Source organism: Phyllostomus hastatus, unplaced genomic scaffold, assembly GCF_019186645.2.
Source record: "Phyllostomus hastatus isolate PE091 unplaced genomic scaffold, TTU_PhHast_1.1 phas_contig_150, whole genome shotgun sequence".
NCBI lineage: Eukaryota > Metazoa > Chordata > Mammalia > Chiroptera > Phyllostomidae > Phyllostomus > Phyllostomus hastatus.
The window spans coordinates 38441541-38460078 of record NW_025333611.1 but is presented as its reverse complement, the minus strand read 5'-3'; the positions used below and the strand labels follow the sequence as shown (position 1 = coordinate 38460078).

At 48.2% G+C, this 18538-nt stretch overlaps 1 protein-coding gene across 2 annotated transcripts in view; it reads right to left on the bottom strand.

Annotated features, from left to right (window-relative positions):
* Positions 1-18538, bottom strand: part of SMURF1 (SMAD specific E3 ubiquitin protein ligase 1) — a 102353-nt gene that overhangs the window by 10114 nt on the left and 73701 nt on the right. For both annotated transcript variants that reach the window (XM_045821340.1, XM_045821350.1), the window contains exons 4-13: positions 17179-17312; positions 16966-17031; positions 15632-15707; positions 14048-14289; positions 13223-13307; positions 11570-11716; positions 10300-10498; positions 8482-8585; positions 2057-2171; positions 634-812 (exon numbers count right to left, since the gene is read on the bottom strand). In XM_045821340.1, coding sequence (XP_045677296.1) covers positions 634-812; positions 2057-2171; positions 8482-8585; positions 10300-10498; positions 11570-11716; positions 13223-13307; positions 14048-14289; positions 15632-15707; positions 16966-17031; positions 17179-17312 — 1347 coding nt within the window. The remainder of the gene's footprint in view (positions 1-633; positions 813-2056; positions 2172-8481; positions 8586-10299; positions 10499-11569; positions 11717-13222; positions 13308-14047; positions 14290-15631; positions 15708-16965; positions 17032-17178; positions 17313-18538) is intronic.

Genomic DNA, 18538 nt, shown 5'->3' with positions numbered 1-18538 from the left:
CCTACAGGATGAAGTCCCTAGGCCCCCGCCGATGACCCATTTCAAGCCGGGATGCATGCAGGGTGCAGTCGAGAGGCCTGACTCCCGTCCACTCATCCGCTCACCCTCCCTCCCATGAGACCGGCCCGGGGGCACCAGTTCGCCATGGAGTGGGGCCTCCTGCTTTTGAGTGTTCAGGACGATTCTAAAATAAGGCGACTGAATGTTGATTTTGCTTTAATACTTTCTCATATCAAAACACTTGAAACAAGGTACTACTGAGATGCTCATTTTGCTTTTGACACGTTCCCTCTAGAGATTAACTGGTGACACTTCAGTGTCAAAAACCAACCAAATGCCAGGCCTCAGGATTAACACAAATGTTAATAATTCACAGAAATAACAAAGGAACTGGTCCACAAAAAGAAACTGGACACACATCATGAGGAAAACAAGTCAATTAAGTTAAGTATTTTTCGTTAAACCTACTTTTGTAGGTTTCTGATCACAAAACACTAGTTTCTTTACTTCTCTTCTCCAATTTCACATCCACCCCTCAAATGCACACACACACACACTCACACTCAGAGCACAAACATCTTCTGTGTCCGCTGGGACGAGTGCTCCGTCACTGAACAGCAAGGCAGTACTTACAGAATCCACACTAAGCTCTTGTGTAGTTCGGGGTCCACCGATTCCAAGTCGGAGAGCTGGATGGGTTTCCCCAGTAGCTGCTTGTAGAAGGGAACTGTGAAACCCCCATTTATGTAGTGTCCGTGGAACACAGCCAGGCCCATGATGCGCCCCACAAAGTGGAAGTAAGACAGATGGTCCTGTAGGGGGCACCAGAGAACACAGATTCATTTAAAGAAAGGGTCCAGAAGGTAGCTGCGGGATCTCTCCGGCTTCTTGGAAGGAGTGTCCAGCTCAGTAAGTCTAAGGAACAACATTTTATTTGCTCTTAGTTCAAACACCTTTTCCTCAGAATTGCTACATAATTTGGGGGACCCAATGCAAAATCAAAATGCAGAATCCCTTATTCAAAAATTATTAAGAGTTCTAACATGGCAGCAGCAGAGATCAAACTGAGCCCTGCCCCCTGAGTGGGCCGGTGCCCACATGCAGGGTGGCACTCCCCACTCCCATACATGAAGAAGAAATAAACTGAAAAGGGCAACTCCCCTTCTTCCTCTGCCCCCCCCCCCACACACACACACAGTCCTGCAGGAAAGGAGGAAGTCAAGGAGGGGAAAAAGAACAGAGAGGAAAATAAGCATGAACAATCCAAGTAAAAGAACCACTTAAAAACCAGAGTTCTCTGTTTTAAAAAAAGATTTCATTTGTAGAGAAAGGAAAAGGGAAGGAGAAAGGGAAAGGGAGGGAGAGAAACATCGATCAGTTGCCTCTCGTATAGACCCAACCCACAACCCAGGTGTGTGCCCTGACTGGGAGTCGAACTGTGACCTTTCACTTTGTGGGATGAAGCCCAATCAACTGAGCCACACCGGCCACAGCCAGAGCTGTCTGGTTTTGAACTAAAGAGGGAGCCTCTCATATTTCTACTTTCGGGTTGGAACCATAACCAGATAATCAGTCACACCTGAAGGCTTGCAGAGTGGAGCTGGGCTGCAATGTGCACGGCACAGTGACCGCAGGACACAGCCCTGAAGGAGAGCCAGCCTTGGCTTGGTTGCCCCCCTGTACCCACTTACTCTTCTCTAAGACACGCAGCTACAAGTGGCCACTTTGTAGCCAAAGAGGCCACTATGGGAATATTCCGGCTTTGACTGGGAGGAGGACAGACTTCGATACCATGAGCCACTTCTCAGAATGACCACCAAGCATCGCCTCAGAGTCCCCTTGCAGGGCAGCGAAGTGCTGAGCACATGAGCAGCCCAGGGGCCTCTGTCACTAGGAACGTGGGTGGAAATAATCTCAACCCAGCGCTCGCTCTACCAATCGGTGTTGTGTATACCACAGACTCTGAGTCAGTCCACAGTGAACAAACCCAAAGCCAAGGCTGAAACCGAAATCCCATTAGAAAGAAGTCCCAACCTCTTCGCTCACTCACACTTACAGGGTTGATGGATGAGTCCGGGTTGATCTGCAGCGTGTAGATGTTGTCCGTGGAGTACTGGAAGAGTCCATAGTATGGGTTCAGCATCTCGTGGCACAGTAAATAAAGCCACTCCCTAGGAACAATACAACCACAAACAAAACATTTTATATGTGCTCGAATTTCTAGTTTTGTATCATAATAAAAGGACCGGGCCAGCAGAGGCCAGCACTGGTACAAACCCCGGGCTGCGAGAACACAGTTTGTACAGCTTGGGAATATAAGCCTAGAGGAAAGGAAACTCATTCTGAGGGTATCAGAAATGTTTTTTCTGGCCAAAATGCCAACAGCTCTCAACTCAGAAATAACTGTGGTTGGCAAGAGTTACTTGTCAGGGTTTTCTCAGCTACTTCGAAAAGATCAGAAGCTCAGGTGATGATGTTAATGGTGTGGTTATAACCAATGAAAGTACAATACAAAGCAGTATGACCCTACTTTTACTTAAAAAGTGTGCATACAGACACACACATAAAAAACACATACGCAGGGCACACAAAAAATGGGAAGGACTTACACTAACATGTTGACAGTAGCTAACTTGAGAATTAGCACTGGGGCATTTTCATTTTTTTCTTTTGCTTTCTAGTTTTCAAATTTCTGATCAATTGTAACATAATAATGTTTAAATAAGGAGAAAATATTTCACAGTCTAGAGAGGCAGAGATTGTTTAAGAGTGTCTTTCCCCTTAAGTTTTTGTCCTACTAAACTCTTTTTTTTGCCATTAACACTTACCATGTTTATAATTAAAACCCAGTTTAAAACTTACATATTAATTGTAAGAATTTAAAATCTGGATGGGGTGTATAAGAATAAAATTATTTTCTGAATTCCTTTATGTTTGAATCATTTCTGTATTTTAAAAAAGCCCAAATTAGCCCTGGCTGGCATAGCTCAGTGGATTGAGTGCAGGCTGCGAACCAAAGTGTCACAGGTTCGATTCCCAGCCAGGGTACATGCCTGGGTTGCAGGCTATAACCCCCAGCAACCACACATTGATAAAAAAAAAAAAAGCCCAAATCAAAAACAAATTTAAAAAGCACTCTAAATAGAAGCCACACGTTCCGACCGCGGTGGCCAGGCTGCGAGGAGCCTGGGTGTGGGAACCTCACCCACTGAGACACCGGCAGCTGCTCTGTCTGCAGCCTTTTACTCTTTCCGTTCACGCTCCTTTCAAAGGGATGCATCTCATTAAGGTAGCAGCCCCAAATTTTATTCTGGATTTCTTTACTCTTTCCAATAGAAAAGACGGAGACTTGAGAAAGATAGCAAAGGACAAGCACAAATGCGAACAATCTAAGAAAACAGAGAGATTTCACAAAAAACCATTGGACCAGAACCAAATCAATATATCAAACTCCAAAGAACAAAAAGGCACTGCCCAGCAGATGAGACTCCAACTATTATAAAGTCTCTTGACTAGAAAGGCAGAATCTCCCAGTGACAGTCCTTTGATTCACCCCCAAGTCTGGGGGTTTGGATTTGAGAAGACAGGGACCTGCAGCTGTCTAGACAGGAAGTGACTAAAATACACGCAAGCATTCTCACAAAACCATGGACCAGGGAAAGAGGCATACTAGGAATGTTCTAGAGGTGAGAAGGGAAGAAAGAGCTACACTGGCAGGAGAGAGAACAGAAACGGTTCGGAACCAAACTCTGGGAAACGGGTGCAGACTGGCTCTCGGGGAGCAAAGGATGCGCGCACGCATGCAACTCTGGCCTCTCCCTCCTGTCCTGACAGGCGTGCTCCCACTGAGCCTGAGGAGGAACCCGAGGGCTGACACGGCAGCGCAAGGTCCAACCAGAGGAGGCAGAGCTGGGGCCACAGCTCCTACTGCCGGGGCACCAAGGTACTTGAGCAAGCCACCCAGCCCATCGGCATGTACATGACTCGGTAACTGGAAAATGCAGAAGAACAGAGCTCCTGCCAAACTAAACCAAGCTATTTACATGTGTGCCCAGGACTATAAAATACCAGTCATGCAAAGAAATAAAGGCAAACTGAAACAGTCTGAGACACTGAACTCTTGAGACATCCTGAGACTGTGAAGGAAACCGTGCGGGCGTGGGAGTAGTCCGATCTGCGTGGTCAGCGCAAACGTGGATGACCAAGTGCGAAGGTCTGCACCTGGAGGGGGACTGAGCGCCCAAGCCGTGCCAGGAAACAGAACGTGCGACCGCGGGCAAATGGGAATCACGTCTGCCAAAAGAAGGGTGGCTTCCAGATTCGAGACTGAAAAGACCAAGGAAGAAACTCGGGGCAGTCTTGGAAGGAAAAGCACTTCCCATAGACGGCAGCACCCACGTGGGCTGGGTTAGGAAAATGCAGGCATTTTTCCACACCCTCATCCTGGACTGCTCAGAACGACCGAGCGGCAGGAGGGTGGGATACAGGGGAACCAGCGAAGGAGAAGGAGTTAGAAGAGTGGTTCTGTTCTGGCACCAGAAGGCACATCATGACTTTTCTCTTCTCAATTCTTTTCTTTCGGCTGCAGAAAAAAATCTCATCTCTACCCAGAAACCGAATGAGACCTTGTTATAATGCTCATCAGAACATAATTTTGCTCGGGTTGCTGCTGCAGGGCTGAGGGCTGGCCTGTCTTTCCTGAACTGTGACGTCCACGGCTCGGGCACCCTGATCCCTGAGGCAGGGTCACTGTGACATGCCCGTGTACAACGTGCGTCCTCCTTGGCTGCATCTACCAGGCTCAGGGGTTCATACGAGCTTGTATGATTCTTTGTTGTCTGAATCACATCAGACTGACAACCCCTTCCACAGGGGGTGTAGAGGGTACAGGGAGCAGAGGACATGTTACTGTGCTCACAGCTGTCTTCCTAGTACCCGGCAGACTCCAAACTTAAAAGTTAATGAATAAATATAATGACTACAGGGCATACAGACTATAGGGGAATTCTCCTTCAAGAAGATTCAGTCACACGATAGACACATCACTTGATTCTTTTGTTTTATAGTTTATCACAATAAAAATAGATGAATAAGTAAGCTATGGTGATTTAAAAAAACAAGAAAAAAATGCAGAAGCACTGGAAGAGAAGTTGAGGAAATCTCCCAGAAGTGGGGATGGGCAGGGCGTGTAGAGAGGAAACAAGGATAGAAAAGCCAAAAAATGGCAGACGTAAAGGATCAATCCAGGGAACCGAAAATCTGGGTCACAGGCATTTCAGAAAGACTGAAGAAAGGAAATGGGGTGGGGGGATGGAATCACAGAGCAATCAGCTTTGTTCACTGGGCAGACATTTATGGAGCCGAGCACTCGCCGGGCGTCAGGTGCTCTTTCGGGAACAAGACCAAGCTCCAGACCACAGGCCTGTGTCTGCTGGAGACGAGACATGAGGAGGAAGCTCACCTGGGACCACACGCCAGGGGTTTATTGAGTCTTTCAGGGAAGGCCTCTCTGAGGGCGACCCGAGCAAACGGAGGAACAAGCGACGTGACTTCCTGGGGATGAGCTCCAGGCAGAGGGAACAATGAGAGCAACAGCCCAGAGGCCCAGGAACGGCAGGAGGGAGCGGAGTGGCGAGGCTCCTGGCCAGCCAGACACGGACACTGTGGGGCAGTCGGGTGGGATGGGAGGCCTTTGGGGCTCAGGTTCAGGGGAATGACTTGGCTACATGTTTAGAAAGATCACTCTGGCTGCTGCTGGGAAGCGGCCTGTTGAGAAGAGTGAGCCAGCAGGAAGGTAAGCGAAGGGACTACAGCAGCAGCCAAGGGCGAGGCAGAGGGGGAGAGGTGGGGGCGGGGGGAGGGTGCGGGGGCAGGGAGGGAGGGATTCTTCAGAGGGACCACAAGGCTGGGACAGGCACTGGGAGGTAAGCTAAGTCCCAGGACAGTTAAGGGTGACTCCACAATCCGAACCAGAGGAACCAAGTGGGGCCGTTCAGGTAGGTGAGAAAAGACTGGCAAGGAGCTGGTATGAGAGGGGAAGTTAGAAATTTTGGACTGTTGAGTCTAAGATGCTTTAAAAATATTTAAGGAGAGACAAGAGGCAGTTGGGTAAACAGGGGTGGGGCTGAGGGGAGAGATACATTGGCGCATCACTGGCACTCAGACAGCACTGAACACTGCGGGACGCAGCAGGTGCACCCCAGGGCACAGAGGGCCCTCGCTCAGGACTGAGCTGGGAGGCAAGCGGAGGGCCAAGGGAAGGGAGGGAAGGAAAGGAAGGCAGCCACAGGAAACAGGCCTGGGGGCGAAACAGAGAAAATCAGGATGTGATGTTTGAGGGGCCAAGTGCAAAACTGTTTGGAGAAGCAGCGAGTGAGCGCCACTGACAGACCAGGTGAGGCAGAGACAGGGGAGACACCAGTGGGTCTGGGGAGATGTGCTCGTGGGCACCCTGACCCAAAGAGCTGCAAAGGGCAGAAAGCTCTGTGTGGAACAGGGTCAGGGGAAACGGAGGGTGTGGAGGCAGGAACAGGGATGCACACAGCTCCGCTGAGGGGTTTTGTTGCACACAGAACAGTGACACAGGGCTATGACGGCGAGTTGCGCATTCTTGGACACATTTTTGTTTGTCCTGGAATTTCGAACTGCCGTTGCTTTATCATCTTTATTGCCTCCTTAAAGCTCAGACAGGAAGGGGACATGATGTCCAGGGAAGGTGTGGAGGGTATGTTTGCTTCTTTTAAGAAGGGAGTCGTTGCAGCACATTCGTATGTGGATGAGACTGGGCCAAGAGAAAGGGGTGTTTTGAAGACAGGAGGTAGATGCAAACCGAGAGTAGAAGCAAAGGGCCTGGGGCGCACTGTGCCAGGCGGTGGCCCTGGAACAGGAACCTGCTGAGGCGGGTGCAGAGCTGGGCTGACAGGATGTCTGCTGGTGCTGAGAGACTCCTCAGTTAAAAACGCAGAGTCAGCAGCTCAGAGTGGTGCTGGGGGAAGTGAGGCTGGAGAACTGACAAAGAGAAGAGTAGAAGAGACCAGGCCAGGCAGCTCAGTTGGCTGGAGTGCCATCCTGTACACCAAAAGGTTGTGGGTTCAATCCCAGGTTGGGGCACATGCAAGAGGCAGCCAATTAACGTCTCTGTCTCTCTCCCTTCTTCACTCTCTAAAGTCAGTGAACATATTCTTGCGTGAGGATTTATAAGAAAAAAGAGAGATAATAGGAGTGACAAGAGAACTGAAACCTCCCTGAGGTTGTAGCCATTGATGTAGAGAAAGGCCAGCAGTGCAGAAGTGTGTATTGATTTTTAATTCTTAAAAATAAAAGGTAGACAAACATGAGATACTTAGTTTTGGATACAAAACAGAATATAAATCCTTTTTTTTAAGATTTATTTATTTTTAGAGAGGGAAAAGGAGAGAGAGAAATATCAATGTGTGGTCACCTCTCTCATACCCCCTACTGAGGACCTGGCCTGCAACCCAGGCATGTGCCCTGACTAGGAATCGAACTGGTGATCCTTTGGTTCACAGGCCGACGCTCAGTCCACTGAGCCACACCAGCCAGGACCAGAATATAAATCTGAACCTTGACATTTTACAAGTAATATCACAGGTGACAGAATGCGAGACAGAAATGGTGGAAGGTATGCTGAAGGGGAAGTCAGGAGTATTACTATCCTTTTCTTAAGAAAAATAAGAGGTCAAGAGATAATGCCTCCAGTTGGTGAACCAAAAAATAATAGCAAAAACACATTATGCAAAGTTACAAAGATAACGATAGAAGATCTAAAAATATGGATATTACTAACCAGGAAAGTGGGAGTGTTAAATTAGATCCTTACCACAATCAGTCCATCCAGTTCACCTGTGTCTGTGACCATAAGTCATGAAATCAATATATATCTGAATTTGATAAATTTGGTGATACAAAAATAGCTATTAGAATAAACAATTGAGAGCAAAAAAAGCATTATCTTAAAGGTGCCAAGAGGTAAAACAGGAAATAGAAGCTTTTCATTATTATATAGCCCATTTTTAAAAGTTATTTCCATAAATTATTTTGACCAAAGTTTCATTAAAAAATTCCTTTGACACAAATGCGACGCTCCCGCCTTCTCCCAGGCCCAGGAGCCCCGGAGCGGGAGAGATGGGGCCGCCCGCCCTGCCACCAGCAGGAGTGGGCCCTTCGTGGTTCCGGGTCCATCATTCCGGAGGAAGAAGGGGCTGCACGTGGAAGCACAACCCTCACTTTATAATAAGTAAGCGAACAGTGAGGGCCATAGGCATTTTGATGGGTTAGGGCAGGATGCCGGTGTGCTCAGGCACGCTTGGTCTAGGGAGCCCACTGAAGGTGGCATCTGAAGCCCTGGCTGTTCCAAGACGAGCACAGAAGGGAGGTGGTAACCACCTTCTTTCTGTACACACTTCCTCTCAGCTACATGCAAGTCCACGCAGGGAACGGGTGAACAAATCAGCGTCTCACCTCGCCACTCCACCATAATCCAAACCTTCTTCCCCTCGGAACTTCACCATCAGTCGCTTTTTCAAGTCTTTCGGTCGCATCTTCATTATCTGGCGATAAGACTCCTGTATGTCAAAGTGACAGTTTTAGAGAGAAGAGCTTTTCTCATTCTTAATGTAATAAAAAAGAAAGGGTACTGATAATGGAGCCTGATTCAAAATAAACATTCATTCAAAGCCAAGGTCTATCTGGTTTCTTTTCAGAATGTTTATACTGCATGGGGCAAAAGTAGGTTTACAGGGGGTCATACAGAAAACACAGTAATTAAGAAATGAAAATGGGAGAACAAACGCTGGTTCTGCTTCCTCTCAACTGCAGACCTACCTTTGCCCCACCCCACACTCATCAACTTCCCCCCAGGTTTCTGGCTAGCAAACCACAACAAAACGCAGGTGCACCGGGCCACGTGGCGCCTGTGGGCAGTGGTATGAGCGTGCTGCTGGCACACGCGCACCCATGACTTCAGGGCCGGCCTCCTGCTAGAGTGGGTTTCCCCCACACAAAGCAGCTTCAGTGTGTCCTGTGAGCACTGTGTGCATTTCAGCCCAAACGAAGACAGCCCTAGGGAGTGACAGCTAAAAGGCTCCTGAGCCTGTTTTTACGTCTGAAGTGAAAAATCGCACGACTCCCACTGAGTCCAAAAGCAAGAAAGGGTCTGTGTGAGACGTAAAGCAGCATACTCAACATGCAGAAAACATGTAGTCAGCCCAGTGCTCCCTCAGAGGCAGCGTTCTGAGTAGAACCAGCTAAGTGTTTGTGGATGTTTCCAACTGATAGGGCACTTCAGAATCTTTTCCTGCTCTACATTTAATGTAATTCCAACTCTGCCCTCCCGAGAGGGAACGAGGAGGTGGAGTTGAAATGATCTGGCAGCAAAATGTCAATAATTCAGCTCTCTTCTAACCCTGGGGATCATCTAAGACGGCTCAAAGGGCCACCTGGCACGTCGGGGGAGCCACTCGTCCAACCTTGGCTGCACATGGGGACCATGCACGGCCTCTACGCAGGGAGGAGCCGGGCACCCCAGCCTCCCTTGGGGGCTGTGAGCCAGGGAGAGCCTGTGCTCAGTTCTCATCTGGTCCCCTTCTCCAGGGACGGGTCACACCTGCCAGGGATTCCACAGAGCCAGCCGGCTACGGCCCCACACAGTGGGGCCTCTACCTCATGATCATGTCCTTGAGACACAGACCCTGTCTGTGAGAGGGTCTTGCCTGATCAGGGACCCGATCCCACAGGGGCCGCATGAGGGGCAGAGCACTGCCAGGAACCATCTGATCTCCCTGTTTCCAGCAGAGACAAGGAGGGGGAGGCTTGGCCACTGAGCTGGAGCAGGCAGTGCCGCTCGATCAGCTTTTGTGCAAGGCCGCGGCAGAAAGAACAGCCGGCTCTGGGGACCGGCAGACTGCCGGGACAGACGATCAGTGTGGCGTGGATGAGGGAGTTTACAGAAAGGACTTAGTTGCACTTTCTGTGTACATCTCCAGGTTTCCACCTCGGACACCATCTGAGTTTTTTTACATTTTTACCACGGGGGAAACACAGTTCCCTCGTTACACGGGCACCGGTCCTAACAAAACTCTGCATTTCACAGAGCAATAAACTCAACACCTGAAACAGCAAACAGAACGAAAGACTCGCTGAAATGCAGAAACTGCTTACGGAGCGGCCCCTTCGAGCACCTGAGAAACCAAGGGCTGTCCGGGCGAGTCCTTGGGCCGCGCCACCTCTTCATTGAACATGAACGCAGTCTCTGCCTGTGTGCTGCACTACATCCCGTACCTCAAATATCTCCTCTCTGGAGACTTCGATGCGGCAGTGGCCAGCTTGAGGCTGCTGCAGTGACAGCTCATGCCTGAGGACCTTCAGCTTCTGAACCAGATCTCTCTCATATCTCTGAGCAGGAAGCTCCTCATCCTCCATGGAGCCCTCGCTGGGCAACGGCAGCGGCTGGCTGGGCTCCTTGAGTTGGCACTGGTGACTTGAGAAGGACAGAGCATCAAAGTCATTCCAAAAGCAGCAGCCAAGGGGCTGCCAGCAACATCCCCCACACCAAGGGGAGCAAGAAGAGAGCTTGTCGCACAGAACTCCGAGCAGGCATTTTTCTCTCTGATGCACAGACATGTAAAAGCTGCTGGTGAACACCACCAGCCCAAACACAGGTCTAGGGTACTGCACAGGAGCTACCCCACTTCCAAGCAGTAGCTGAGGTCACGCACTGTCGCTGCTCTCACTGGGACAGCAGCCGCTGTCCATCACCATCTGGTCTGCATCTAAGACTGACCAACGTGCTGGGGGTCGTGCTTCAGTGGACAGCATTAAATGGAGTTGGCGTGAACCGTTTTAAAAACAGACTGCAGTGGACGGGGCACATGTACAAGAGCCAACAACTCAGTGAAATCTGAGGGTAACCCATCCTCATTTTCAGAACCAACAGATTGCTAAACCCACTCGTTAAAAGAAAAATCTCAGTAAAAGAAAAGTACTAGTACCAGCCAATGGACAAAATGGCATTCGTCTCGTCCGAGTTTTGCTGCTAATGTCAGCTGTCAGTGAGAAGAGCCACAGGGGCGCTTATGCTCTGAGAACACGAGAAACCTGGAGCACAGCGTGGGAGCCGAGACAATGCCCAAGTCCCAGGCGCCAGGAGCGACAGGCACGGGCAGAGGGACTGACCACGGCAGCCTCTCTAGGCAGGGACGAGTGGGCACTAAGGGAACCTCACTCTCCTCACCTCACTCGAGAGCCACGCATTTCACCACAGGGCTTCAAGTGGAAGCTTCGATGATGAGCCTGCCTGGCCCTGCCTCTCGGGGACTTTCACTCTGGCTGCGGGCACAAAGACAGCAGCAACAGCAGCAAGACAGGGCTTAAGTGCTGCTGCGGCCACCTCAGGGGTGTAAACATGCAGCCACCACCGAACAGTCACCACGATTGGCTTGTGCTTACTCCCCACTAACAAACAACAGAGTGGATAAATTAAGAAAAATATTAGTAGAAAACATTAAATGATAAATGTAAGAAGTCAACAAAGATTGTGTAAAAGTCTTACTTCATGATATGGTGTAACCTTGGGTCTGTAAACTGGGTTGTTCGGTTATTGTGGTCTACAAAATAAATCCTCCCAGAAACTGTACTTCTGACTTCCCAGCCTGGCGGCAGTGGTCCAAGTTCATCACAATTCACACTGTTAAGGTCTCTGCCAAAATGGAAGATACAGGGAGGTTTGTCCCTCTGAGTACAGAGGCACACAACCAAAAACTTCAGCAAAAGGAACCACGGGAGTCCCTATCAATGGGGCCACGTCCCAGTTCTGCTAAGAGGGACAGTCACGATGCTACTTACACCAAACCCACACCGAAACCAGGTGTCTGTGCTGCAAGTGGCAGCAAAATCCACCAGATGAACACAAAGCTTTCAGACTCTGTAACCACGAGAGGGAATGTGGTCTCCACGGGGAACAGCACTTCTCACACCGCAGTGGGCCAGGCCCGGAGGGAGCGCAGAACGCTGCTGCAGAGCTCCCCGGGCCAGAAAGGCGGCATGCTCGGTGAGTGAAAAGCCCCAGACAGTGCACGGTCTCTAAAGCTGACGGGGGAGTAGGAGCCCACCTTCGGTGTCTCACGGTTCTAAACTGCTGCATTGGGGAGAGGCATTCCCCTTCTTTAGTTGGCTTTGTTAAGTAACTGTTTCTAATTTCAGCCTCCTGATTAATTATTTCAATGTGATCCACAGTTGTCTGGGAGCATAGCACTAGTGACCAAGACACTTGTCTAATTAGTACAGAAGCCTGGCATTTCTGACTGTGGGAACTGAAGAGAACCTAATCCATCTGCACATAATAGTTCTATTCTAATTATAGATGCCGAATCTTAACTTCAACACAGTCTGGAAAATCAAAGGCAGGAGGCTTTTTCTCTAATGAAACAAATTATGAATAAAAAGAAAATGAGCATTACTAAAAAATTTTATTAGGTAGTAATGCGATTATAAATTTTTTTTTTAATTTTAAAGAAGAGCAAAGCAAAGAAAAAAGAAACAGCACTCGGTCCTGGGGTGGAGGTGAGCTCTCTGGCCTGGGCTCAGATGTACGGCCTCAAAGAAGGAATTGTACAGAAAAGCTTCATCTCCCCTAGAAGTGGGCCCCAAGGGGCCGAGACAACAGGGACAGGAAAGTAGAAGACAAGAAAGGGTGGCAGAGGCTCTGTATTTCCTTTCTAATGCTTTATTATGGAAAAGTTAAGCATATAAAAAGGTAAAGAAACCGTAGTGAATAATGAGCTTTAACAATCATCACGTCCTGGTCAACCCGTTTCAGACATGCCCCTCTGTTCACTGCCCCAACCCCAGCAGTCAAAGGAAATCCCAGATGCCGTATCATTTCATCCAGTAATATTTGTAGTTTAAAAACTGAACACATCTTGAAGAGGGGAGGCCTTTTTGGATTGCATGGTCTGGTTTCCAGATTCAAGACTGCTTTCTAAAGGACTCGTGTTCCAGCAGCTGCCGCCGACCAGGAGGAGGGCCTGGAGGTGGCAGCAGAGCTGGGACTCACCCGGACAGCCCGAGGCCAAACCCTACGGCAGGCAGGCACACTCTCTGCGCTGCCTCCCATCCAGGCTTACATCTTCCACCCTACAGGGTCCAGTCGGGGATGCAGGCAACTGCTGGAAAACTGGCCTAGGTGCACATTTGAGAAACTTACCTTGGTATCCGGGGGTCGTGCCACGTGCTAACTCCAGTCTGTGTGTGCAAAAAGTAAACTTGCCCCTGCACTGTTGTTCTTTGTTCTGTACAGGAAAGTGGGGGTTGCAGTTAGTTACTTTCAATCCCAAGGAGAGTTTTCCCTCAGTCCTCAGAGCACAGAGTCTAACCTTCCTTTCAACATTATTTAAAATCACCCAGAAAAGGGATGGGAAGGGCAGTGGGGTTGCAAACCCCAGGCACGCATTAGGGCCTGTCTTCCTTCCTCCGGTTCACATGCAGGCGGCAGTGCGCGAGTTAGCCAGAGCCCTGGACGGCCGCGGTTGGTGCATCCACCACCTTGGCACCGACTTCCCCCTGACCTCTATTACCTGCACATGCTCGCCCTTCTGGTATGATCTGCCACATCCACACCACATTCCTCCTTCATTAGGTTCTCCCTCTACGGTTGTCCAATGAGCTCTTCTTTCCAGTCTTCCCCCATCCTGTCCTCTCCACATTCAAACCACAGAGCACCAGAAACCCCCTCATCCAGCCCACTCACCGTCCTGATCTTCCTGGATATGCACGCACCTAAAATGTCTGCACAACTGCTAAACTGGGAAACTGGTGCAATTGCTGACAAAGTCGTGACGAGCAAGATTTGTCTTTTTCCACTTTCATCATCTTTTTCCCCATCACTCATCTTTACACGGACACAACCATCGCACACACAGCTCTGTAGGCACCCGTTAGGGCCTGCAGGGGTCACTACAAAGTGTCTGAAAACTTAAAGCTCTCTGAAACGGTGCACAGAATGCTGGGGAGAGAGGGCAAGTTCTCTCACCATAACCCTCGGGCAGTTCTGGTGACTGGTGGCCGTGTGGTCGGTTCTGCGGCGTCTGGAGGGACCCGCGGATCTCAGGGTTTCGAAGTCGCTGTGCCTGAAGTCTTTGATCTTGACTTGGGGACTCCCCGAACCTGCAGTTCCCGCCCCCCGCAGCAGCACCAGTACTGTCTGTGTAGGGGGCAGGCTCCTCCATGAAGCAGCTGAGTGGCCGTCCAGGCCCCGAGTCTTCACACACGGTTCTAAAAGGGGCAGAGCACAGCACACGTGGGCACACCAGCTGAGGACAGGACCTGGACTTTCAGCATGGTGCTCTCCCAACCATTTATTCTGCTTTTCTTCAGTAACTTACAGTGTCCCAAGTGCTTAGCTTCTTAAATCCATCCCACCCTATCTACATAGACTTTTTCACGGGAACCAGTGACCAAAGGGAGGCACAGGTAAAGTGCCCTCGAAGCACTTGCAGGATTTCACCCACAAAGACAGCTCATTGACTGCAAAAAACCATCCTTGGACTCTAAGGAGCTCGTGAAATGAGATGTGATTTTTCCTTATTTAAAGTCAAAGTCAAATACTCTATGTAACTTTTTATTTTCCTCTTTAATAAACTCCTGGTTACATAAAATATTGCAATGACTTTAGATATAGTCTTCTTTACCCCCTGAGCAACTGTGAAGACAATTTATGCTAATAGGCTGTTCTCCCTTATAAGCAATACCTCTGAAACCAGCCCCAACAGTTTCCCCCTCGAGCCCTGAAGTAGTCCAGCATATTCCTCTAGAAGATAAAGACTTTTTCCATCATCATGCCTCAGAAATGCACATCAATCTTTTAAAGATCATCAAACACTAGCCAGTGTTCAATGTCCCTGGTCAATTGCCTCAGTCGGGATCCAAGTGAGGCCCACACCTGGCATTCAGTGGCTTTGCTGCTTACAGTTTTAATGTTCAACTCATGGGTTCCCTTCCTTCTTCGTGAGCTGCTTATTTTTCCAGCACGTATTGGAGAAGACACTGGGCTGTCTTCTACCCTCTACCGAGGGCCAACTTCCAGTTGGTGCTGGTTGCATACCCTTGAGATAAGGCAACTCATTCTCCTGTCCCCCAGATTTCCAAGAGGAAATGTCAGATTACCCATAATTATCACCCAGCTTTGTTCATTCACTGGGGATCACAAAATTGTGACAGTGCCCAATGAGAGTTTTCAGGGGTTTTTTTTAAGTGTTTCAGGGGTTTTTTCTCTCCCTGTGTCACAATGGACACACAACACTCATCTTTAACAGATTTGATGTGCACCAATCCATTAGTTATAATTCTTACTGATGCTCAAACTGGTCCATCTTTGGCCAGTGGGAACCTCTTTAAATTGGATCCTGAGTCTTCTGGGCACAACCCCACCCATCTTCACAGCTTCCTTTACAAACAAAGGAACTGATGCAAGTTTCATCCCAAAGCCCTTTCCTGCACCCCAAAGCCCTTTCCTGCATCTCGAGCACTGAGCACGGGAAGAGGCGGAAGGACAAGCACGGAGCACAGGAGCTTGCAGCACTGAGAGCGGGGCGGGTGCCACCACGGGGATACGTACCCTTCATTTTCTAAGAGTCCTCTGCAGTCTACCACAGACCCGCCAGTGCCTATTCTGTCTCGTGTCTGTAAACTGACTAAAACAGAAAAGAACGCCTTGCATTAAAATCCAGGGGCATTTTATGCAGCTGTCATTACAGTGAACCATTGCGAATGCGTAACTGATGCACAATACTGTTTTTTAAAAGCAAGGCATGTGCATACACATACACACACATATTCCTACGCTCTCAAGCAGGAAGCATGTTATTCCAGTGGCTACGTATCACCACACACTGCCTGGAACATGCCCAGTACGTGTGGAGCAGAATGAGGTGCTACGTTTTTCACACTCTCCATAATATGACAGAACACAATATTCACTTCCTCTGAGTCACCTTATTCTTTATGGAGACTTTGCATTACGTTTAATAAGGACAGAGCGAGCTCTTTCATTATTGCAAAGTCTAGAGGACTCCAAGCATTTTATTCTTGGTCGCTACTATGAACAACAAAGACATTTATAAAATTGTTTCCAGTTATTCATTTTCCCCTCCACAAAGAAAAGAAGAAATCACAAACAGAGAAGCACTCAGTGAGAAGTTTTTCATTATGATCATTTTTAGGGTGCACACTCACTCTTCCTTTATCTTGGGTCGAGTCTGCATGAGACAATACCTCAGAGACTCGCGGTCACTCTGGTGTGCTGCTGAGACACTGCATTCTCCTTGACTCCTCGCAATGCACACAATCAGCACACAATATTTCAGAGTTGCCCTAAAATGGCACTAAAACCTGGGTGGATGATATGATGGGCTACTCAACAGATAAATCACTTCTGAGAAGTTAGCACCAGGCAACCCTCTGGAACATTAGCACATTTTATTTGACCATTCTAAATCATTCAGTCCTCTAATTCTGTAAAATCATATTACACAGAAGTCTTCAGAAATCACTTTTGCTTTTTACATATCTGATGAGTTTTCCTGAAGAAATCATTTCTCAGTTCTTGCATAAATGGCCACCATTCTTACCATCTACCTCTGGATAACACAATGGACAAGTGAATTATCCATTCTGTGATGATTAAAATGACATTTAAAATTATAACTCTAAATGCTGTTGTTCCTGAGTCATTTTAACTCAATTCTGAGTGAGACAGGTTGAAGAGAATTAGATAAAATAATAAAAACCACACAAGAGCAAACTTCTTAGTGCTGAAGAGGTGGCCCCTGCATGAGGTTTGTCCTTCGAAGTACATCACCGTGTCAGCGCTTGTGTAAGATTTCTCAGTGATGAGAGTTGAGTGTTAGGTTCTGTCAAAGCATCTCTTTGTACAGATGAGAAAGCTCTTACCCACTATTTGGCCGCGAACTGCGTCAGTATCTGAGGGGTTTAGTTTGCATAGATCCAAACGCTGGTCTGCAAACAAACAATTCAAAACTTAACCCAGGGGAACGTTAACCAGGGAGGAGGGCAGAATTCTGCATTCAGTATTAAAAGAAAAAAATGACTCCTGATAAGCCTTCTTCAATTGCATTAAGAGGCAGGAAAGCATTTGGTTCTTACACCCAGTGTCTTTGAGTCTGCTGATGGCGTTGGACAGCAGCCGCACACAGCCCAGGAATCCAGCCCCCTGCTTCTTGTGGATCTTCTTATGGTTCCACACACTGATGGTTATGGAATCGCTTTTCCCAACATATCTAAAAACAACATGCAACACACTTTTAATTGTACTTCTGAATTATGAGAGCCCACTGAGATTTTACCTATTGACTCGTTCCTACAGAGGAACCCTTTCAAAATAACGGTGGTTCTATATACCGCGTGTAGCAGGCACTCAATAAATGTGTATCTGCTGACTTCAACGGGCTGGGAAAAGAACTAAAACCAGTTACATAAGAAGCAAACACAGATAACCACATAAAGTAATAATCTTGTAACAGAGATCTGTTATATTTTATTAGATCCAAAGGGCAATGACATGATTCATAAATTCCCAGCAATGTTAGGCTTACTAGTTTTTTTTAAAACCTCACCTGAGGAGAAGTCTATTGATTTTAAAGAGACAGGAAGGGAGAGAGAGAAAGTGAGGAAGAAGGGAGAGAGGGTTGGAAAGAGAGGGGAGAGAGAGAAACATCAGTTGGCTGCCCCCCACCCCTGTATGCTCCCCAGCCGGGGGTGGAATCTGCAACCGAGTTATGTGCCCCAACCAGCAACTGAACCCTTTCGGTGTCCGAGATGGCGCTCCAACCAACTGAGCCACCGGGCCGGGGCAGGCTTACCACTGAACACGGGCCCACAACAGAGGCCTGCCTAGGAACCCCCAGATCCATACACAGAACCCCAGTGGGCATGAGCTCAGACATTAACCCCCCCAACCCCCCATCCTCTCAATGCGGGCCAACCACAGAGGGCAGCTTCTGGACGAGAACTGCCAGGCACTCCCCAGGCCCCTCCAAGTGCTGCAGTGTAACTGGCAAGTGAGTTTTGGAATCCAACTGCTAAAAATCCCACCCAAATGTGGTACCATCTGATTAATAAAAAAACAATAATTGTGCAGTATTACTTTGACAAAAGTTTCCTAGCAGGGACATGAAAACACAGGTGCACATAAAATAGAGATTTTCAAAGTATGATCAGTTTTATGAACAAATATAAGAAACTGCCTGATGGTAACAGATTTATATATACTCAATCATACCAAAGTATATTGTCTCTTACAGAAAATACATTTGTACTAGGAAACAGAATTTAAAAAGCAACACAAATATGTGCAATATGTATTTGCATAATAAATAGGTATAATAATGTATTTTTAAAGTGAAAAATCCAAACCCAGATTTAGGGTTTCACTGAAACAAACAAAAAAGGCAGCATACAGAAGACCCAGCCACGGCCCTTTTTTCCTGTCAGAATGGCCAGCAGA